The sequence below is a fragment of the Diadema setosum genome, chromosome 16, assembly GCF_964275005.1.
Source record: "Diadema setosum chromosome 16, eeDiaSeto1, whole genome shotgun sequence".
Taxonomy (NCBI): Eukaryota; Metazoa; Echinodermata; class Echinoidea; order Diadematoida; family Diadematidae; genus Diadema; species Diadema setosum.
Window position 1 is genome coordinate 36,070,645 of NC_092700.1, and position 24,609 is coordinate 36,095,253.

The window sequence follows — 24,609 nt, forward strand, 5'->3', positions numbered from 1 at the left end:
CATCCTGTCTATTCAAGGAGGTACAATGTAACCTGATACTCTGGCCACCTGGTCTATTCAAAGTATTCTTGCCTAAAACACGTACATAATGTTATGTTAGGCTGTGTTTTACCATGATGAATATATAGGACCCCATAGTGACAATATCGGCTCTTGCGTTGTATGAATATTATACAGTAAATCCTCTTTTTGGTTCGTTGGCCAAGTAGATTTTTTGAACGATCTCATAGCATAATCAGGCTGTCATTCCTACGTTTTTATGACAGAAAAAAAAAACTTCAAGCATCATCAAAGTTGAGTTTTGCAGACCAATTTTTCATTTGAGTTTGTTTCTTGGTTTTGTTTCAGCAATTATTTTTTTCATAATATTGACAAGAGCCTGATGGGATATTCAATATTCAAATAAATCACTGCATCTTTCTGGCTGTTTTTGACAACTAATGATGACTAAATCTGAAAAATCCATGCTCTTGCGGTACCTGCCATCCACACTGAAGTTTGTGTGTATAAAGAAGTTTGCTTTCTGAAATTATCCATCATGACTGCCTACAGATATAACTTAGGTTTCCCTGGGATAAATAAAAGATATCAACGAGCGCATTTGTGATTTTACTGTTGGGGTTTAAATGCTGCCAATTTTACTAGTGCAATCTCACGATTGACTTATAACTCTATCGTACTGCGGGGAAGATATTGCTCATTACGAATCACATGAAATAAGATTTCACAAAGTGATAAGACATAAGTTATTCATGATATGATTAAAAAAAATCACTAACAGGAAAGCTGATTGTTTTGATGAATAAGTATATTTGATATAACATTTATGAGGTCTTCCGGTCTTCAGGCGAAACATTGGAGTCTATGCGATAAGAAGAAAGATTGAGAGATAGAGAGAAAAAAATAGGCTGGTCTTCTAAATTATGTTTGATGGATGTAATCCGAACACTCTTTTGCAAACGAAATGTAATATTATACACAGCTTGGTTTGCCTCTAAAATATGTGTTATGGTAACATCTTTTTAGAATATATATATATATATATATATATATATATATATATATATATATACATATATATATATATATATATATATACAAATATATATATATATATATACAAATATATATATATATATATATATATATATATATATATATATATATATACATATTCATAATTAAGGCAAAATGTCTTCGAGAAGTGATCGTCACCATCAATGATAATATTCAATCCACACATTTGTAGATGATAATGAAGAATTGGATTACGGGAAAGAGAGGGAGAGAGATGGAAAGAGGGGGGGGGGGGGGAGAAATATGGTGGTCTTCTAAATTTTGTTTGGTGGATGGTAATCCGATCACACTTTTGTAATCGAAATGTAATGTTACACACGGCTAGGTTTGCCTGTCTGTGTTATTGTAATATCTTTTTAGATTATAATATATATATAACGGGCAAAATATTTTGGAGAAGTGACCGCCACCATCAATGATAATAACCAATCTATACGTTTGTAGACGGGAATGTAGTGGATAGCTGGAAAGGAAAGTGATGAAATGTAATGAGATAGAATGAAGGAGCAGTAATCGAAGCAAATAATGTGACATAAAGGAAAAGCAAAATGGCAAACTTGACTTTACAAAATGGTGCATTATGCGAAGATTTTGCAGTCGTTTTTTGCGTATGTTTGTCTTTCAATTCATAGTTAGGTAATTCATAATCGGTAACAAAAAATACAGTTCCATGAAGATGATCATTCAGCTTTGTTTTCCTTTCGCTATATCCTATCACTTCAAAAATGTAGCATGAACACACTTCAATTTAGAATGCCAATCGAGAACTCATATTCGTCTCTATGTGAGAGAGTTTTTTTTTTTTTTTTTCAAACAGAGTCGCAGGTAGCATTTCCGAGTTCGTCAGAAAAGTTCATTCAATTTAGCAACAAAAGGTTGGCCACCTGGAAGCTGAAGAAGTCGTCATGACCATGGAAGAATGGCGAGCACATGCCACACAGGCTTGAAGGCCTAACATCGTTACATCACTTCAAAAAATAAGGAAAAGACATGTTTGTTGAAATTACACCATTTCTCCCGACATTCTGTGATCTCTCATAGCAGAGGGCTAATTCCCTGAAATGATCTTCTCTTCTGTCAAGAGTGTAAATTGATATTTATTTCATTGTGCATACCAATCATCCCCCGATAAAAGACGGAAAATAAAGTACTTTTCTCATTCAATGTGCATAATGCATAAAGCAAACGAGCATTTGCTGCAATCGTTTATGAATATGAAAATGCTGCAACGCGATCTCATAAAGTCTTTAATTCGATTGAAAGTATGTACCTAAATACAGAGGTAGATAGAGAGAAGACACATGCACAATAAGAGCTTAAACCACTTTGGTGATAGCATTAAAACATTAATTACATCAAATAAAGAGAAGAGCATTTCGTACTTTTATTGCTCGAAATACCTTACTCCAAAAAAAGTCGAGTGGTACAATTGAAGCGCTCCATAATCACATCTCCGTCTTTCGCAGAATTGAATGACCGCTTCGCAAATTTGTAGCGTTTTCTACTACAGTGTAATTTGAATGAATTTTTTTTTTTTTCGGCATGAGTTGTCATATCCGATTGACTGAAAATGGATTGTACAACCAGTGGCGTTTGGCTGAAATCCTTGCAACTCAATGATAGCAAAATCATTTTGACTATGAACTTACGAAAGAAATGGACTAAAAACCCAGATTTCTAAACGTTTAAATAATTTATATAGCGACTGCATCCGAAAATAAGCATATTATAAAGAATTCATACAAAAAATAGAAATATAGACTAAACAGTCGAAATCACCATTGTCACTATGAACGTAATATGGGATATGATTTTATCTAATATACTTTTTTGAACTGCTGCAAATCCCAAATACCGATCGTTTTTTATTTTCATAGACAATTTCTCGCAAATGCTATAAACGTATGAGAGAAAACTTGTGCCATGTGTCTTCTTTATTCGCTTTATTGCAGCGCATTTCGTTGTTGCACTTTAATTTCTATAATAAATTAATGTTTGGAACATGCACATGAGAACTTGCACATTCAATTCCCAACAACCATAAAGCTATGGTTACATAAACTTACGAAGCACATCGCTAACATCCATTCTATATGGACCGGTACAGAAACGAAAAGACTGTCAGTAATCGACCTTTGACCTTCTCTATTATGCTCATAATCCCCTGCCCTTTTAGGTTGCGTCTACGAGAGGGTCTATCTAGGAGTGTTTTTTGTATCTGCATCCTGTCTATTCATAAATATACAATGTAACCTGATACTCTTGCCAGCTGGTTTATTTAAAATATTCTCGCCCATAACACGTGCACATGTGACGATGTGTTACGCCATGATGAATTTACGACTTCGATGAAGTAGCACAATCGACTGCGTTGTTTGTATGCAGTACATCCCCTACTCGGTTTGTTCTTGGCCAAGTGGTTTCTTTTTCTTTATTATTATTCATGACGGTAAAACTCTTCAGACAACTACAAGTAACATCACTGTCATGATACCAAACAGACACAGAAACATTCACACACATCACATGCATGCAGGGACACGCAAAAGATTTACTTTTGAATTTATTCAATTCGCCGAGTTTTGGTAAATCCCAGGACTCTGCAGCGGAAGAAGAAGGCCAACATTTTATGCCAATAATGGTAAGCAGGTTGCCATGCCGAGATGGCTTTCATAGAAAATCCAGAAGTACGACATTGCATTACTGATATAACACGAAGTAGTATGCTACAATACTTTATCATGTAAATGGGTGCTAATAAGGTAGGTGCGTGCACGCAACGGTCTTGACCGCCGCACGCACGCTTTTCACTTGACTGTGACAATTTGCATACCGATGCAAATAAGATCGCCAGAGCGTGCGGCTGGTCGCTCGTCATTGGTCAGTTTCCCGACCGTTGCGAAGGTCTGAATGTCGTGAAAATTGCACTCATGTTTGTCAATATTTTGCTTGTTTATAGACATAAGATATGACCAATCATCACAAAATGTTCACAGATGGCAACTTTGATGTATGTAGTCCCACAAAATATAAATCATTTTCAACATAGGCATCGTATTGTTGGTGAAATTCTTAGTTTAAAAATGCGTGTTCATTTCACTCTCTCAGCCCGAGTATACTCGGGACCCGTCCACAGCCTGGAAAACGTCAGCCCGAGTATACTCGGGACACGTCCAAAACGGGTTAATTGTAATCTATTTCAATGCACCGACTTTACTGATTTACAATACATAATTTTCAAGTTTTAGAGACAGTTTCCAACTGAATTTTACGAAAATTACATTAGGTATAGATGATTGCATGATACCTTTGTGTAAAGTGATAAATCTTCTCTGGCCTTAGCGAGAGCTGACTTCTCTTTCAGCGCCTTTGCAGATGCTTTCTTGGTGCGACTGATCCCAATGATGGTATCAGTGAAGAGAACTGCGTTCATGATTAGCAGCGCCCCCAACGGAACACCGAAGCTGTACAGAGTCTGGTCTCCTCTGGTCATCCAGCATAGCTCATCACCGCCGTAAGTAAAGTCCAGAGCTGTGCAGTCGCAGAGGTCAATAGTGAGGCAGGCAGCGACAATGACCGCCGGAGTCCCCCAGGCGTACACAGAGTACCAGACGAAGTAGATCTGAGAGGTATTCCCTACTCTCATTTTTGCTCGAGATCCAAATGTTCGGCTGAGGTCGACAGCCAGGACGTTCATCCAGAAGAATACGGTGAGCCAGAAGTAGTGGGACGCGGCTGCCACTGCTTTGCAGAATGACGCGTCTCCGGCAGCGACACCGTTCAAAGATACCAGGATGAATATGATGAGAAGAGACACGGAGAGAGCCATAACAGACTTCCCAGCTATGTTTCTCAGTTGAGAAAACGTTGCATAAGTAGCAATAATGACAACTAGAGAAAACATGGACAGGATTGTTCCTATGAGATTCAAAATATCTACTCCATCTGGTAAGTCGGCCCCAGCAGGAATGTGCTGCGGACAGTACGCTGCTGAGCCGTCTGAAAAGAGGACAAATTGACTCTCTTCCAACTTGGTCCCGTTGATGACAAGAACAAGCGCATCGTCCGTCTCATCAAAAGGGTCAATTCTAAAGGCCCCTGATTCTGCCTTAAAGAACCTGTCACATGGAAGGATCACAACTTCTGAGCAGATCTCTTCCCGAGCAATAGAAAGCACAGAAACAACACCAGCTTGTAGGGTCATGAGAAGCCGAAAGGGACGAAGCGATGTGTCATTTGAAATTAAAGGGTTCTGAAGCGTGCAGTCCCATCCGGCTGGCGCCTCAATCGTAATATCCGATATGGAGTAGTTCACGAATTGGTCATCTTCTGCGGAGCTACTACACCACACACCAGGTCGTGTCTCGCTACTGAAAAACGTGTTGTTTAAATCTGTATTTGCCAGTGACGTGAAATTTACTCCGTAATCATGGCACAGTCTACAAGTATAGTTAATGTTTTCAAGAGGACACTCCGGATTTTCTCTGTCGTAGTCACTTAAATTTGTGCATGCCAGCTCGGATGCAGTGGACGGTAATTCCGACATAATGATATCTTCATCTGCTAGCACCCTGATTGCGTCATTCATTACATCAAGGAGCGAAGATATCAAAGATGATGTTATGTTTAGAGTATCCAGGTTATGGTTTGATGTACGGAATGTTAGACAGGCTCTTGCAGCAAGATCCCAAACTAGCGACTCGCATTTTTCCGTAGTGCTATTGAAGTAGAAGCCAGGCAGACAATAAACGATCTGACATCGACGGCTTAAGGGATCAAACAATTCATTGTCAGCACACGAGGCGGTTGACGCTTCAAGAACGATATCTTCTTCTGGACTAAAGAGGAAGAATTCTGCAATGGACGTCAAACCAGAGTCCGTCGAAAAGGCCGGAATTGATGTGAAAGACAGGCACAGTTCCTCGTAGTCTCTGCAAACATCATGTCCGTTGCAGTAGGCACAATGAAGGTTTTGGTATAAGATTCCTCCGGCGATGACAGGTGCAAAGTAGGGAGGGCAGTCCTCAGCGACGGTGGTGGTACCTACTGACTGAGACGCTCGTGAACACGTAGTGATGCCGGGGCCAAAACACTGTCTGGTAGGGATGACTTCCGGGGCAGAGAACCTTGCGTAACACCCTTCTTCTTGACTCAGATCGGCAAGGTCAAAAGTCGAGGCGAGACTGCTGTACTGGGCTAGAGTCTCGAGTGAGCACCTCCATCTCCAGCTCCACGGCAGAACGCTGGTGAGAGGAACGCCATGGCACATGGCACAGAAGACGTTCTTGAAATGTCCAACATTATCCACAGCAACGGGCGTGAAGAAAATATTATTCTCGTCATATTCGCCATCAGCAGCAACATCGTCATCAGTCAAAGTGGGAGGGTTCTCGCAATATTTTCGAAACGGACTGCCAATCGGCGAACCAGCCGGACAACGATCTACAAGAAAGTAACTGAAATTACCTCTCGTTGATAATACCCGAGTGCAAGACAGGTAGGACACAACATCGCTGAACCCGGACCAAGATACCGGGGTCACAACATCTTTATTCTCTTGTGTTTCTTCTCTTTGACTACCGTTTATTTGAGATCCGTCATAATCCTGACAGCAGTCGCGGTATGCCGCACAATCGGCATCACACATACAGATCCGCTCTGCCCCTTTTACTTCACAGGCGAAAGTCCTAGTTGCACCCCGTATAGGACATGTTGTGTCAAGGTACGTCTGAGGTTGGCTCCCATTTCGCGGACACTGCAGGGAATCTGGTGCTGTGGTATATGATCCAGAAAAGTAACAAATTTCAGATGAGCGAAATGCATGCACTGTATCTCCCCTAGACAGTGTACAAATCGATTTCTGTCAGCAGTCGGACATTCGAATCTTTATGGTTTTATCTATTTGCGTTAGCTCTTATAGCATGGAGTGACATAATTATTATGGGTTTAGATGCAAAGTTAAGGCGGCATTATGAAAAATAAAACATATCTATATATCATTTAGAACTGGATTTCATCTCGCATCAGTGCAATGGTGACGACGGTATAACTAAAACGCTAAATTTGTTGTTGAATTCAGTTAAGTGTATAATCCCCCCCCCCGAAATTTGATTGTTCGAACCTGCAAATGTATTTGTTTAGAAATAATATTATGATTTTTGTTCTATTTCCATTTACCGATCGGTACACCCTTTCAATATACGGTTCTGCGTAAAATGCACCTACGTATATGTCAACACACACAACGCGCAAACACACGCACATAATAGTTGAATTGACATACATAAAGATTTTAGTTACACACGTTTAATCCCCAAAATGAATAAGTAAATAAATACATAAACGAATTAGGAAACAAATACATAGATAGATAGATGAATAAATAAATAAATAAATAAATATAAATAATTTAATAAAATGGGTATGCTGGATGACATTACTCAAGCCATTAAATTTATTTATTTTCTTTTTTATGCACATTATTGTTTGTTGTTTCCATTTGCACAAAAGAAAAGTTCTTATAGTGAGTGTTTTTTTTTAAGTTAAAACTGACAATATGATCTTGCATTATTTCAACCATTCTTGATCTTTACATGCTATAACGATGAAACTCTGACACAGCACCAACATTTCCCGTCACAACAAGGATGAATAGGCCGTGTCAAGTGCAGCTGCTGATGTAATAAGACTTTCATTTATATGATTTTTGCATTACTTCTACAAAAAAAAAAAAATAAATAAATAACCCCATGCGTTCCTCAAAAATACGGTGCATGTTTAAAATGAGAGCAAACCTGAAATCTCGGAATCCCATTGTGCAGAGCATCTGATGTCCGATAGGAGCGAGACGGTGAGGATGAATCCAGCGATCGCCACAACAGAAGAGGCCCAGAACATCTTCGTCTCTTCTCCAGCGTCACAATCGGTAGGGGAGCAATTGAACAACGTTACGAGTTTGAAGGCACTTCGCGAGTATAGATAATTTTTATGACCAAGATGAATGAAGTGTTACTAAAAATTGAGCTTTTACGGTGCGTTTGGCTCTATTTGTGAAAATCTGCACCTCCCGATGTTAAAGATTAAAATTTCATGTTTCTTGAGGAGATACAAGGAATAAAGTTAATTTGTCTCAACTACGCCCTGTTCATACACGCGATCGCAGTATACAGGCTTTTTGGCAAAGAGGGATTGATATCGATGATACGTAGCAGTTACAACTCGCCCTGATTGGTTAATTTTTTTTTCATGGAATGCTCGATTATGTTGCAGGGAAGGGTACAGTAAAATGTAGAGGGAAAATCGAAAGAAGAATGATATCCAGCGCCGTAAAAGATATCCATTGCGCATCACACCGGTCTATAGTGTACTCTGTAATACTTGAGATTGCTGTTTTATTTTCTTTGACTACGAACATTTTGCACCGTCTATTTTGTACTCATTCGAACAATTCGAGTTTTTTTATTGTTACTTGTCACTGTCGACTGAGCAAGGAAATACTTTACTTTCATCCCGCGGTTTTACATAGCTTTATCCCATCAGTCTTTTGGCACCGCGCAGTACGACTATCACAGTGTTATAGCTACATGCAGAGAACATTATGACTATGTTTGTAAACAATGATTTTTAAGAAAGAAAATCACATTTGGTGATAATTACAATTTGTTTAATGTGTTATTGTGTTTGTATAGGGCTGCTATAGTCGTGATTACTTTCCAATTTTGTGTCTTATGCGTGCATATGAGTGCATTCCCTTTGCAACACAATGAAAAACAAAATGACAAGTATAAAAAAAATAAAAGGACTTACTGTCAATAAAACTGAATATCATGATATAGAATACTCATGATGTTCTCTTCCGTCCAATGGTTTGACGCCTTTTTAGTTGTCACTCATCCACGTTTGATATGCGACAAATATCGCTTGGCAAAATAGCGCAGGATTATTCTTTGTCCTACCTTCATAATCAAAACCAAATTTCGGTGTTCTATAAATATGTCCAACAACAACAACAACAACAACAACAATAGGAAGAAGAAGAAGAAGAAGAAGAAGAAGAAGAAGAAGAAGAAGAAGAAGAACAACAACTACCGCACTGGACGCATCTTACTTTAAACAGAGCAAGTAATGCCACTGTCGGTTAACTCTCGTCTAAGTATCATTCGCGCAGTTGAAATGGTTCGATTTGTTATTCTATATCAGATTCTCCCATTACGTAATAATAGCTGTACAGGTCCTTCGCCTTGAACTTGTTGAGATCAATCTTGCAGCTGAAAGTCCTATTCATGATCTTACTCCAATCATCATTATCATGGAAGTGGTATTAATATCCGGCGGAGTTAGTACACTGTACACACTATAATTAGGTGGAAACTCAAGTCTACAAATACGGGTTTAAGCAACGAATCGTGATGCAAAATTCAGCGAATCTTGATCAGTAAGCGTAAGGAGAATGATGTCCGTGCATGCTTTGCTACAAAGAATGACAGTGTAGAATATTGACCTGCATCACACAGTGCGTTTTACAACAAAATCGTAATCGAAGAAGCAAATCAACAACGTTGATAGATTGATCTCCCAAACGCACGCAGGTTTCGAAGTACACAACGAGGCCATTGATTTGTTGGACAAAAAAGAATGCATTCGATTCATTGATACGACGATATAAATGAAATCGACAAAAGTTGTCAAAAAAGTTAGGATATAATATATATATATATATATATATATATATATATATATATATATATATACGTGTATATACAAATGTGTGTGTGTGTGTGTGAGTGTGTGTGTGTGTGTATATGTATGTGTGTGTGTGTTTTGGAGTGGGGCCATCATTATATAGAATCAATGTATGCATATGGAAATCGCCTCAGGGGCGCTATATTTATGATTTATTTATAGACCTAATCTTTTGTTTCGGAGAAATAGTTAATCATGTAGAAAAAAATTAACGCTGTCCTTTGAACAACGCTTAGGGCCTCTAACAACGTTTCACCAAAATTAAGAAAAAATCACATAGATGAAGTCCTCCCAAGTTTGATTCTAATGACTTAGGCCTACATTTCAACTTCATTCTGAGAACAATAACATGATAAATAGTGGCATTTAGCCAGTTTCTTGTGATCAGTGATAGGCTTTATTGTTCACTATTCGGGTCCCTACAAACTATCACAAGAAATATGTCACGATCTAAAACGAACAAAAGCGATACCCAGAGGGTCAAGTCTTGTTCTCTTTGTTACCATAGCTACGAAGAGTTTCTCGCCACAAGGCGGATATTGCGGAAATGGAGCGAAAAGACTGTCCACTTGCAATGGACATATTTCTGTTTAGCAAACATTCTATATGGAGTGGCTGGCAATTCAAGTCGACATTGAGGTCGAGGAGGAATTCAACCCTAACATACTATCGTAGATGCCATTAGCTATTGCCCACACGAACCTGGTGAAAATCCGGAGAATTCAAGAGTCTTGTAAGGGGCGGGTAATTTAGTGTTTGACTCGGCGGTCATAATATCGGCGGGCTAAAAAAATGAACACGGATATTGGCGGTTATGGATATCAAGCAATGTTTGCATGAAGCGTGAGATCACTATAGAGGAACCCACGTGAAAAGAAATCTGAAGTTTGTGCGCTTCCGGTGCACTCCGCTCCAGCACCCAATTGCGATGTTTTCCGACTCGATGCGTCCAATTTCCTGACATCATCGAGGGAAATCGTTCTCTATTATCATACACGGACTGGCGATGAAATAATGGTAAATTTGATTTGCCTAGTTACTCCATATTGTGAGAATCGTGACATTCTACTGGCGCACAGCGAAAATCTAGAGTTTTCATGCCGTTATTCTTTGACAATTTCATTTTTATGGTTTTTAGCAGAACTCATACCGCGTACTTGTTAAAATGTAGGTTTGCACAGAACTTGATTGACTGGATGAAGAAAGTATTATTACCCCCGTCGGATACGGGTCAGTTATGCTGAACTTCAGCGCTGGGAAATTTCCACTTCCTGTCCTCTTTTTGTTTTCTTTTTTTTTTTTTTTCTTTGTTGTTGTTGCCGTTGTCGTCTCCGCCGTCGGTGGAGGGATGGGGCCGGGGATAACGATGGGGTATTTTCGCTTCTCGGCAGAAAACAAACAAACAAACAAACAAACAAACAAACAGAGAGAGAATACAGGCTGTATAACACCTGTTGCTACGTAGACCTGCTTAAACAGGTCTATATCAAATTCTTATCTGTTTGCTTGCCTGTTTGAAATTTTGAAGCTTACATGTAGCTCCTTTCAATTCGATGTAATTATTTCGATTTAAAAAAAGAGTATAACATATACCGCTTTTGTTAATTCATAATTGATAAACATATAAATGCACGTCTCGGCAACATCTGTTATATAGGTAAAAAGTCAAAATGCACACATGCGGAGCGGAAGAATCGACTTTTTATACCAGAGATGACTGGTTCTTATATTGACCGATTCTGTGACGCGCTATGTGTATTTTTGGCATGGGCGCAGCCATAGTGGGTGTATCAGCCGACCCCCCTCCGCACTCCCCCACCCCTCTCCCTACATTAGCACGCGCGCAGAATGAAAAACTGCTTTAGCCAATAGGCGTCTCGTACTGAGTGCGCGAATGCTTGCTTAGTGCGCGAACCTTTGTTACAAGTGCGTGTAAACATGTTGCCCCGGGGTGGGGGAGAGCAGGGGGGGGGGGGGGGGGGTCGGCTGATACACCCACTATGGCTGCGCCCTGTGCCGTAAAATGTCTGCTGCCCTCAACGAACCCGAATCGGTCAATAGGTCTGGCTTCAAGGGGTTGACTGTGAGAGTATTACAGGAGAAAAACATATCCCCAACCTGTACAGCCGATATGAATGCAGTATAAATCACATAGATTTATAGTACGGCAACATTAAACCGGGTTAGATATTATTTGACCATCACGTGAATTAATGTTATCAACTGAACAGACCAGGGAACACATTCTACATTATGGGCAAGCTTTCGGGATTTTTTTTTTTAAAGTGATTTTATACTGATGGCATTTTAAAAACTTGACAATAAGCTTATGCTTTCAAACACAAGAAGCATTGTAGAGCATATACTTTATGTACATGTACTTGTTGGTGGTGGAGTCAAGGAAATTTGGTGGAAATCTTTAGAAGTTCTCGTTAAGACAAAGGATACACTGAAGTTCAAAAATGCAATGATGGCAAACGAAAATGTCACCATTGCACATTGGTGTGTGATTACAGGATCTCACGCAAACAAACACATAAAACAACAACAAGAAGAAGGCGTGATATGAGGAATATCGCGAAGATGTGAAGTAAAGCAGTCAGCATGCAGGTAAATTGAGTAGTATTGCGTTGGGTCTGTTGCAATATGTAAGAACATGTGATGTTCTATATTTTGCTCATTATTTACTCGCTGCTTCTGGACACACATAATATTGTATGTAAATAGTTTACACAATTATATAACCAGTATACCATTGGCTGGATAGTTGCTTACAACAAAACAAAAACATAACAGACCAAAACAAAAGAAAAACAACATACACAAAACCACCAGATAATTGAACAAAACAATTTTGGCTCGGTATAGATTTTACATAATATAACATTTATCTTTATTTTATAGTTTTACAAGCAATAACTACTACATGTACATTCAAGATATTTCAATGCATAACATAGTCTTGCCTGGCTTAAACAAGAATAATCCCTATCTGTGTAAACTTTGTGAGCCTTCAACAAAAAGATGAATTATCCACCATAATCTATTATAAAATAATGATTACGGAGGAGTTTTCATGATACATGTATTTTGTGCTCTCCAATATACAATAACTGTCATGCAAATGTCAACACTATAGCATAACAGAGAAAACCGGAAAAAGATTACAAGAAGTGGTTACTGTTCAAGCAGCAATAGAAGGAAAAGAGAATACGAAATCAACTATATCAATGAGGGTTTGAGGCGACCAACTTTTTCTGAATTCATAAGAGTCTATGTCCCAGTTCTAATAAGCTTAATTCTCAAATGACATGGAGCTATTAAAAGGGAAAAAACCCTCTCCTTCCTCAGGTTGGGTCAAACTCATTTATGGGGGGGGGGGGGGGGGAGGGGGAGGCGATCACTGCTTTGAGCTGACATAATCCCCTGTCCTTCGAAACATGACATGGGAAGAAACGGTATGTGACAACAAACTATCATGGGATAAAGGCGATACAGCTGATCAAGGGATACTTGACTTTCTCTACTTGAATTTCTTGGAATGTTTGATGTATCTTAAAATCATCTCATGCCAGGACATGTAAGATTTTGTAGAAATACACTGTACTATACAATTAAACAAATTACCAAAAGCCATTCTCGGACACAATATATAACTTCTAACCACTTTTTCTTTTCAAAATACATAGATCTCTGAACACTTAGAAACCTGGTCATACACATTCCTCTCTTCATCCTCTCCAACAAATAATGTGGGCAATAGAAAATATGATATCTGAGAGGTGTATATTTCCTAACTTATATGATGTGTGCCTTTGGAGGATGTGCTACATACTATGAATCTAATTAAATGACTGTTATGTGGACATTCATTCAGAATACCACAGATAATGGCGTAAAACGTAGGTTTCATGACTGCATGTTTTAAATGCAAGTGTACTTTAATGTCAATATTGTTTGAAAGGCAGTGTAATACAAATCAACGACCAAAAATGTAGCACCTCCCAAACTGTAACATTATTCATTTTGGGAATGCAGCAACTTCACTGAAACAAAAATGGAATATTGTCTGTTCGCCATATTGCAGTTCATGGAATCTCTAAACAGATTTATATTGATTTACAAAGTGTAGTTTCATTTCATACAATAAGAAAAAGATCTTTATATTATGGATTGAAACATTCTAGCAAACTATTCTTTGCAAGACTGATTCATATTGATATGAAGCCTTGAATGAAAATAACACAATTGTATACATGTATCCACAATCACATACCACAGAAATCTAAATTGCACTTTATGATGTTACAGCACTATTCCATTACAGTGTCATGAAGCAATGGTGACATGACATCTGCTCCTACAACAGTTGCTCCAGACTTATTTTCACCATGGACTTGGGGTTAGGGTTGTGATAGGGCTTTAGGTTTTGTAGTTTGATGTGAGAATTAGGGTTAGGGTTATGTTTGTGGGTAGAATTTATGTTTGGCTTAGTGTGCAGATATTTCATGGGAGCAATTATCTCAGGAGCAAATGTCATGGGACCTGAATTAACACTTTTGTTACCTCTTGCTTGTTAAAGAAATATGGGCAAATATCTCTGGTCTGGTGCCATATTTTGTTAGAACAAACAGTGGGTAATGATTTTATCTTTTAGTGATGACATCATCATGGAATACAGGAAATATCCAGGGATGGATATGGTGCATGCGCTTTAACATCAACAACAAAGCATTACATAAAAACAACAACAGACATATGACCTCATTCTTGAAAATACAGAAAATACTCAGAGAGTGGATGATTGACCAACGAGATCACAGAAGATCACTACATGTACAAGATAAAATACATTCATACCAGTACATTTACAGCAGTTCTGACATAAAAGATTGTTTTGATAACATTTGGTTCCCAAATTTGTATGTAGAATTACCAGTTAAAATTCGACATCATATCAACCCATTCAAGACTATTTCCCAGTATAATCAGACAGGCATCTATGGAAAGCGTGTGCTGTACCAAAATCAGCCCATTCTTAGCTGGTTAAATTCACAAAATCAATGCAGTAAGATCAGATGTTGAGCATGGTACAAGGTCTATCAAAATCAGACATACACTAAATCATGGATGGGTAAAGTTTTACGCACTTTTACAGAATAAAAAATGGTTGCAACCATACCAATATCTAGTTGAGGAAATGGCTGCTCTCAAATTGCAGCTTTCTCATTGGTTGGTGCAAAAAAAAAAAAAAAAATCTCATGAGGTCTTGATATCATTATTTTATCTAAATTTGCATATGTTGTATAACATTGCAACTGATATCACTAATTTATGGAAAATGTGAAGCCTCAAAAGAACACATTGTTCACTTTTGCTCTGATTTTGATGAACTTCTATCATTTTGCCTTTCCCTAATTGCACTGTATTTACCAAAGTCAATGACAATTGATATGACAATGATATTGAAATGGACTTTCAGGTCAATACAAAAAGTACAAGCCAATAGATTCACAAATGGGAATGTGACGTGAATTTCGGAGGGAACTTCTGGGGAGTAGAAGGAAAGAGAACTCTTTTACAAAATTGAAAGTTTCATTTTCATCACTCACTTGAAAATCATTATCATCATAAAATCACCATTAAATCTGTAAAGTAGATGTCGATCATTGCTCAGTTTCTCTGTAATTGTTTACAAATGAGACAACGTGTCATGCTTAGAATATGATTACTTATCGTAAGTTTTCTGGAAAGCTCTCTTGCCTTGAAAGGCTCAAGAATTAGTCAAGCACAAGAATATATGTGAATGAGCACCACATTTATATGTACTCCACCAGATACCCCAAGATGTTTTCGGTCACCTACATGATCTGCTTCCATTGCCAACAAAGGCGAGTTAAAATGCAATATCAAACCTGCACAAGACTTTTAATTTCAAGCAAATACAAGTAATCACTTTGCATATGAATCACCAGCAACTACAGTATCACCGAGTAGCAGGTGATTACCTACAAGTAGTCTCAATGCAGACTCGCAAGCAAGTTCTTTTCTCTAAGTCAGCCATTAACCTGTTGAGGACGAGTCCCAAGTACTCTGGCATCAGTGGCATGTGTCTATGGGAAATGCGTGTTGTAGCAAAATCAGCCCGTCCTCAACGGGTTAAGACGTGCTTCACAATATCAGAAGAGCACATTAGTGAGCTCAAGAGTTACATTGTAGCTCTCTATCAATCTTTCTGGCACTGGGTAAGCTCTGACGCAAACACCCTGTTTGATATGTCTGTACCATCGCTACACTGGCTCCGCCTCTCACTTAGATCAGTCTTATTCCAATTTGATGGAATCTTGCCTTGTCGCTTACCATCAAGGCTCTGATCTCAGGAGTTTAATGCCATCTCTTGGAGAATGGGACCAGAGAAAGGGGGATGAGTCCTCACTTCTTTCCCCCACCTCCCCTCTGCCCTGAGCCAGTTCTCTGCTGCTTCTCATGTTTGTTCTGTATGCTGGCTACAAGCTTCTTCTTCCAATCTTCCTCCTCTAGAGATTTGGCCCAGGCCGGGATGGCCGTGGTCGGCAGGGAGAACCCCGCCATGGCTGCCCGGATCTGCTCGTCAGTCGCCATCCTCTTCTTTCGCTGCTCCAGTGAGGCCTCCGTGTCGGTGTGCGAGACGAGGGAGGCAGTGTCCGGTACCGGGGGAGCAGCCGGCAGGAGCTTTGCAAGGTGCGTAGGAAGACTTGGTTCTAGGGGGTTGGAGCTGGTATTTGACGCATCACTTGAAGAAGAAGGATCCTCTGCAGGATTTCTTGGAGGGAAGTCATCTGAGCTTGCTTCATTGACCTCCTCACTGTCTTCATCACTATCCATGCCTACATGCTGAAAATACATTTTGGTACCAGACGTCATGTTTGAAATACACATATAAAGGGTCCCTGAGATAAATTCTGGATGTTAAACACAGTGGAATATAAAAAGCAACACAATGTATTTAGATTTATGTCTTTCAAATGATCTCTTACATAAATTTCTTCCCAGTCACGATGCAACTACAGAAATATTACCACGGTCAGACCTTATGAAATAACATAGCCAGAGGTAATCAGAATTTTAACTTTGACCAGATGCACAGCAGACAGACAAAACTTTTGGTAAAAAATGCTTTCACAGTAGAACATCTGTTAAATCGAACTACTGTGTTAATAAAGAAAATGAACACCTTGACCCTTTACATTCATACATTTCACCTGTAACTAAGCAGCTGTGAACCTGTCATAGCCATTTTATTACTTGATTCATTAATATCTAGAGTTACAATTTTGTAATATAAGTGAGAAGTAACAAAATGAGGTGTAGAAATGCAACTGCCACTACTACTATATGGGTCATTGTGTTCTATACAAAGTGATTACTGGGATTAATGATGATTGTCATCAATGATTATCAGTGATATCCTTTTAGCAGCAAACTGATATGGAAAGCATGGAAACAAATGCAGAATTTGCACAGAGAGAATCAGGCTTGAGCTCTACAATGTACCTCGGGGTCTTGAGCCAAGAGTTGGTATCCTCCATACCCAACATCATCAGCATCACCACCGTCACTGTCATCTTCACTGCTTGGCATACCTGGAGGCAAGGAGAGATAGATGGATAGATAGATAGAGGAATGGAGGCAAGGAGAGATAGATGGATAGATGGATAGATAGAGGAATGGAGGCAAGGAGAGATAGATGGATAGATAGATAGATCGAGGAATGGAGGCAAGGAGAGATAGATGGATAGATAGATAGAGGAATGGAGGCAAGGAGAGATAGATGGAGAGATAGATGGATAGATAGATAGAGGAATGGAGGCAAGGAGAGATAGATAGATGGATAGATAGATTGATAGATAGAGGAATGGAGGCAAGGAGAGATAGATGGATAGATAGAGGAATGGAGGCAAGGAGAGATAGATGGATAGATAGAGGAATGGAGGCAAGGAGAGATAGATGGATAGATAGAGGAATGGAGGCAAGGAGAGATAGATGGATAGATAGAGGAATGGAGGCAAGGAGAGATAGATGGATAGATAGAGGAATGGAGGCAAGGAGAGATAGATTGATAGATAGATTGAGGAATGGAGGCAAGGAGAGATAGATGGATAGAGGAATGGAGGCAAAGGGTATGGATAGAGGAATGGAGGCAAAGAGAGATAGATGGATAGATAGAGGAATGGAGGCAAGGAGAGATAGATGGATACATAGAGGAATGGAGGCAAGGAGAGATAGATGGATAGATAAATGGAGGCAAAGAGAGATACATGTAGATGGATAGATAGACAGAAATGGAGGCAAGGAGAGATAGATGGATAGATAGAGGAATGAAGGCAAGGAGAGACAGATGGATAGATAGATAGACAGAGGAATGAAGATGGAAAGAGATCAATAACTGGGACCTTTGTACTTGATATTGAGGAAGATTTTAATGAATAAAAGTACACTATAATCTTTTAAAGAATGCTAAAAAAAAAAAGTTTCATGACTTAATCACAACTCAAAGTACCTATGGGATTAAAAGTGACGACACTGGTATCATAATATGTCATCTGATAACAAATCGAAACTATATTAATAATATCAAGATATCCATTATCCCTCCATCATTCATGGTACACCTGACAGTAAATGACCAGTACTGCAGTCTGCCATTGACAGGACAAGTCTAAATGACTACAAATTCTACTTTTCACCCAAATAAGGCATTTTACCCAATTGGCAATTTCATATTTTGAGAGGTTGACGTCTTTACCTCACTTCTAGTGAAATTAATTGCATCAATATTGACATTAATAGTAAATACAGACAAATCTACAATTTTCCTTGCAATCACAATATTGAGACCCCATTTATAATCCCATTAATTATATTTTCATGGGATGTTTGATCGAATATGCTAGTGCTATCATCAGTAAATTGATATATTTTGTTAATTTCTCTAGCTGACAATAATTAACTATTGGTTCTAGCTACGATAGACAAGATTATGCAGCAGAAGATGTAATCAGAGGTAAGACTGTCATTTTTAATACCATACCTCAGACTCGGTCAACACAGCATATTTTCTTGTAACAATAACATCATAAACATATTGCATAAATTATTGGGAATGTTACTTATGTTGAACCGGTACACAGTGTTGTATGTTGACTGCTGTGACACAATGATAGTGCAAAGCTAACTATACACAGCCCAGTCGCTGTACATGGTACGTCGCGACAGGGCTGTACGCGCGCGACCACCAATCACTAGGAGAGGCGACGTAATCGTACACGATAGCTTTGACTTTTGATACTTACGATCATTTTTGTCACCTCAAACTCATCGAGTATACTCTTCAATATTTACTCTACATCTGATGCTATATACATTCAAATGTACGTAATGAAACTTACCGAAATTGATCATCATATCCAGCATGTCCACACCGTACACAATCTTTCACGCCAGGCCAAGCTCAGATATCGGGTGGTCACGTGATGTGAATGCCCTTTCAAGCAGCGTACGCATGGTTAACAGCTATAAACTGTACTGGGTTATTGTGTCGCAGACGCCAAGGTTTGTTCGACACTTTCAACGCACACGCGCTCGCTCTGGAGCACATCCGGTCACGCATGCGCATAAGTCAAGGCGCCATTTTGAATCCTGCAACGACGAAGCCCGGCGGTCAGGAATTGCGCCAGAAAGTGTCATTTATTTGTTCCACGGACTTATCGCAAGTGGTCTCCATGGACCCAGTGTGGCGAACTATTCTTCTGTAGCATTTAACGTGAGTAAAGTATTCTGTTTAAAGGAGAAAAGTATACATGTTCCTAAGTTTTGTAGTTGTGTTGAGGTTCCTCACTTCGAGGCTGCATGCCGCGCGTGTCAGACGCTGTTTTCGCATAGCGTAACAGTGTCTGGTCGGGCTAGTGCAAAGCATGTTACAGTGTATTTAGGCAGAGGAATTTTGAATCAAGTCAGGGAAAAGAAAGGGGGGGGGGGGTGGGTGTAGGGGACTCTTAAGTGTTAATTGCAGTTCTACTTCTAGAACCCTACATACTAACATAGATCTAAACATAAATACCTGCAGCAAACCCATTATGGGGTGGAGGCTCCAGATCATCACCATCCTCCCCCGCGGCTTTGGGGTTGTTTCCGGGCTCATTTGCCTTGGGGATGGGGCTCATTGTGAGCACTGGATGTTCTTCAAGAGGGGGATCAGCAAGGTGACTTGGCTAGGAGAGAAGGTCTGTAGGCTAAGTAGCTGGGCATGAAAGAAGAAGTAGACTCTAGGCCTAGACACCTAGAATTGCCTTAAATTTAAGTAAGATGCGGGCGAATGACAGACCAGAACCATAGAACTAAAGAATTCTGAATCTGAGTTCTGTAACATACACTCAATTCCTTTCAGAGGAGGAAGTTTAAGCGTAGTTACAGAAACTAGATCTAGCTGTCCGTTGCAAGATGAGCAAGCGGGTCGTAGTCCGTCCCGATGGATGCGATACTCAGCAAAGTAGGAACGATCGGACTGTTGCTGGTGCAGTGGTGGTGAGTGGTTCGACATAACCCGTACTAAATAGTGGTGTAGTTAGTTATGTACACTATGCATATTATGCAGACTACGTGCTATGGCTATATGCATGCACGAAGCAAGGCCACACAGTACAGCTCCAGGCAGGCACTCATCATGTATCTACGGCAGAGCGCCACCCCGACCCCTAAAGCTTCGCCCAATAGTTTATCCTATGGAACACTTCCTCTTGTCAATCGCTTGTAGTACATGTATTGTGTAAAAATGCCTATCCCATCAACCTGTAATATGGACATACCCATCAGATACTGGGTAAGATTTTATCAGACCTCTGCGAAATAGTTTTTTTTTTTGTTGGAAATCTTACCATTGATCTTGATGTTTCGTCATAGAACACTGGACTCTGTAGCGATTAAACAGGACCAAGGAGGTATGAGAAAGGACTAGACATTCTATAGAGCCATCTCGAGCTGCAAAAGCAAAAAAATAAAATAAAAATAAAAATTCGACAGCATTTCAACAGCGAAAGTTTTTGTAGACTATTTGTGATAGCCGATGATGTTACAATATTTGTTCACAGACAGAATGCACAATTTCATAAACAGTAATTGACTTTAACCAGGATCTTCAAAGAAATAATAATAATTAAAAAAAAAAAAACCCTCAGCTTGGAACTTCTAGCGGGCGACATGTTTTACTGTATAGGCCGATGTTTATTTGGGCCATTCCGTCTCTTGCAAGAAATCGTAGGACGTACGTAGTCTCCATTGAATTCGTCCAAGCCCTTTTCTCTTCGCCCACACAGTCTCACACTGATCACGAGCAGAACACTCCTCCGGATATTTTGATGAAAAGCTAAAGCCACTCGTTATCAAAGGTAATTAACCGGCAGTTAACCTCACGCTACTTCGCAGTGATATTTTGTCTTGGTTTTCTGAAGTATCTTAACTGATATAAATCAAATTTTGTTAAATTAAACATGTGTTATATGCAGTCACGCGGACACGTTCGTAGTCGATATTATTGTCCCACATACTGAAGATTGTGTAGAGTATAAAACGAATAAAAAAGATGAATTCGTCGCCTGGCGTCGGCCTCGTGCCTCGGCCTCGTGCCTCGGCCTCGTGCCTCGTGCACGTAGCGTGCCTCGATCGAGCTCAGAGCTACTCTGGCTCTGGCGTCATCATAACTCATAGAAACTATTTCAGTCCTACGAATCACCTGGGTTTAAAAAGCTTCATGTTACTCTCCCTTTAGTTTAAAGACGGTGATTGCCGTCATTTCGCAAAGTGACAGGTTTAAATGAAAATTTTTTGAAATGGGTGAGTGAGTGAATGTCATGGGGTACCAGGTATAATGGATAATGTGGTGCAGTGGTAAGATAAAAGTCCTCAAGAACGTTTGTAACCAGTGGTTCGGTTTAGTAGTTGTCAAGTTCACTGATAATGTGGGTACCGGTACTCCAGAAATCTAAATTTCCCATTTATTTTGGCAATTGAATGTATGAAGGAAGATAAACTACTCAACTAGTGCATGCGCATGCAAGATTAGACGGAAAGATCCGTCTCATCTGTCCGGAGGAGTCTTTTATTTTTTTGACGTTGTCGCTCTCCGTAGTAGACAAGGAGGGGATCCGTGAAGCCAGACGCAGTCTCTGCGAAACATTTCCTCGACGACCAGATACAGACCGATCTTTCGGTCAAATGCAAGATGCAACATTTAAATTAATCAAATTGAATTCATTTTGCTTAATTTTTCTTTTAATTGATTTTAAAATTTGCCCTTTAAGAGATTGACGTGATACACTGTAGACAATCTACATCAAAAGAATGCAAAACTGAAAAACTCTATATTGTAGTCAAGTTCTGTACAATTACAATATATTTTATTATGTAAAATCATTCTTCATTCTATTTCACTACAGATCCTTCAGACACTTTAAGTTTAACCATCTCTCGGTGCTCGATACAAAGTATAAACAATCAAAGGAACTGAGCTGCACTCACAGATAGTAGCCATGGCTGATGCTCGGGCAACACAGCAGATGCTTGGTGTCTCCACGGCAACCGAGAGTGGAGTTCCCCTGGAGCACATGGACTACAACTACATTGGAAATTGCACCAATGTCAAGGAGCTGGAGAAAATATTCAAAGCTCTTAAGTAAATTGCAGGATGTTATACATTTTTTTTTTTTTTTTTTTTTTGGTAGTACCACTTAGGTGCCTACCCAGTTGGGCATGCAGATTTTTGAGTTGTTGTAATTGTTGCAGAACACTTGCTTGAACATGAATTTTACTTGCCCGTAAAGAATGTCTGATAATTAATAAAAAATGATACAGAAAATCACTTGTACATGCAAGGACTTGATAAAACAATCATTTATGTTGATTCCCATGCATAAACACATTGGGGTAACAAGCTTGGCTTGATCAAGTGTTCGTGTTGCACTGCACTGGGGCTTCTTTATATAAGTGCGGGAAAGTTGTTAAAATTGAATTGAAAAGTGTTGCATCACCAATCACTAAAACAGTCTTTATCTGTGAGCTTCTGCATGGTTGACTTTCTTAGTTTGAAGGGTGGAAAAGTAAAAAAAAAAAAAGAAGTTGTAAGGTGTGTATGCCCAAGGTTTGGGAGAATTACAGAATGATGCTGACCTTGGCAAGTTTATAGCAAGTACACGCACCTGAGCGCATGAAGGGCTAGATGTGAACTACAATGTAACTAGGACTGGTTTGATTTCTTTCCATCATTGAACAGATCTGGAAAGGAAGGACACTATCCGGATCTTGTTGACTTCTGTGAGAAGAGACTCGCAGACATTGCTCCAAGCAGGTGAGATCTTTATTGTTTGTGGCTACCTATTTAGATGTACAAATATTTTGCATTATGCACCTAATTTCATAAATCCTCAAATTTGATTGGTTGAAATGGTGGGTGCAAATTCAACAATTGCCTGAGCTTCGCACATCTTCATAGAATCAAAATGCCTTATGCCCAAACTGTCCTCTTTTTGAGATCTTGACTCCATGCTATAACCCTCAAAGCAAGCTCCTTGGGTCGTAGCATGAAGTTGAGTTCCCTCAATGATATCTACAATGCCCTGAAAAGCAGACCATATCTGTACAATATGTAAGTATATTTGATAATACAGATACAATGTAAACTTAATTTGTACATAAAGTTTGGCATTCCACTCATTCAAAACCATACTTTGATTCTGAAAATTGTGCTGATACAGTTGTTTTTCAATTTGTCCTTTGATTTATTGATTAATTTTATGCTCAGGAACATCTGTTTGCATCAATGTGTAAGCTTTAGTAGTTACTTCGTGATATGTTGTCCTCTTGTACGATATAGAGAATGTATTTTATGTCAACTTGTATTGTATATTGAATTGCTGAATAAATAATAATAATAATAATAATAATAATAATAATAATAATAATAATAATGTCACTGATACTGCATAGATGTGTATTTTTTTAACAATTTAGTTGCATATATATCGCAAGATCCCTTGCCATCAATGGAATTCAAAACAAGTGAAGTCCATCCTACTTTCCTCGGTATAAAAGTTAACTAATAAAGTTAAAAAATATTGTCATTCATTACGTCTTGCCGTTGATTATGAACTGGCTCAAGCTCAGTTATCCATTGTATGGGAATATAATATATATGGGCCGTGACGCGAGAAAAGGGCCCTTAGCGCCGCTGCGCGCAAACGCCATAAAGAGGCGCGGAAGTTTGACAAAGCAATACGCACAAAAAAAAAGATCAACTAGCTAACTGTGCGCACATGCATAGACGCATCAAAAAGTGACGAGATTTGGACAAAACATGCTTTTTTTAATGTCATAATTGGTGCATTTAAGAGTGGAGTTTCAGAAAAAGGTTTGCATATCTACATACATGTATGTCAGAGTTCCTTCTACAATGTGGAGATGAAAACTCATTTTCGGTATTTGATGCCCTAAGGGCCCTTTTCTTGTGTCACGGCCTATATCTTCTTTTTTTTTTTGGGGGGGGGGGGGGTTATCTTTTGCAATCCATTCCAATTTCTTCACCTAATTAGTATTCTTTAGTGTATAACATGCAGCTTAATAGTGTTGGCTTCTCAAGCACTGATTTAACTTTGCTTCTGATGCATAGGCTGTACAATGTACCTGCTAGAATATTGTGAGTGGTTTTGAATCTGTTAAGTATGAAAGAGATATACAATAACTGTAGATATTTACAAATCAATT

At 39.1% G+C, this 24,609-nt stretch overlaps 2 protein-coding genes across 2 annotated transcripts in view; one reads left to right on the forward strand and one right to left on the reverse strand.

Annotated features, from left to right (window-relative positions):
• Nucleotides 1-16,068: 16,068 nt before the first annotated feature.
• On the reverse strand, nucleotides 16,069-20,083 carry LOC140240313 (uncharacterized). The gene is made up of 3 exons (XM_072320096.1): nucleotides 19,919-20,083; nucleotides 17,353-17,441; nucleotides 16,069-16,692 (listed from the first exon to the last, which is right to left on the reverse strand). Exons 1-3 carry the CDS (start codon nucleotides 20,019-20,021, stop codon nucleotides 16,252-16,254), a joined length of 633 nt encoding a protein of 210 aa, XP_072176197.1. The 5' UTR covers nucleotides 20,022-20,083; the 3' UTR covers nucleotides 16,069-16,251.
• A 1,086-nt stretch (nucleotides 20,084-21,169) lies between these two features.
• Nucleotides 21,170-24,609, forward strand: part of LOC140240312 (sperm-associated antigen 1-like) — a 46,322-nt gene continuing 42,882 nt past the window's right edge. Inside the window, exons 1-3 of the mRNA XM_072320095.1 lie at nucleotides 21,170-21,242; nucleotides 22,290-22,525; nucleotides 23,123-23,197. Of these exons, the coding sequence (XP_072176196.1) occupies nucleotides 22,383-22,525; nucleotides 23,123-23,197 (218 nt within the window). The 5' untranslated portion in view covers nucleotides 21,170-21,242; nucleotides 22,290-22,382. The remainder of the gene's footprint in view (nucleotides 21,243-22,289; nucleotides 22,526-23,122; nucleotides 23,198-24,609) is intronic.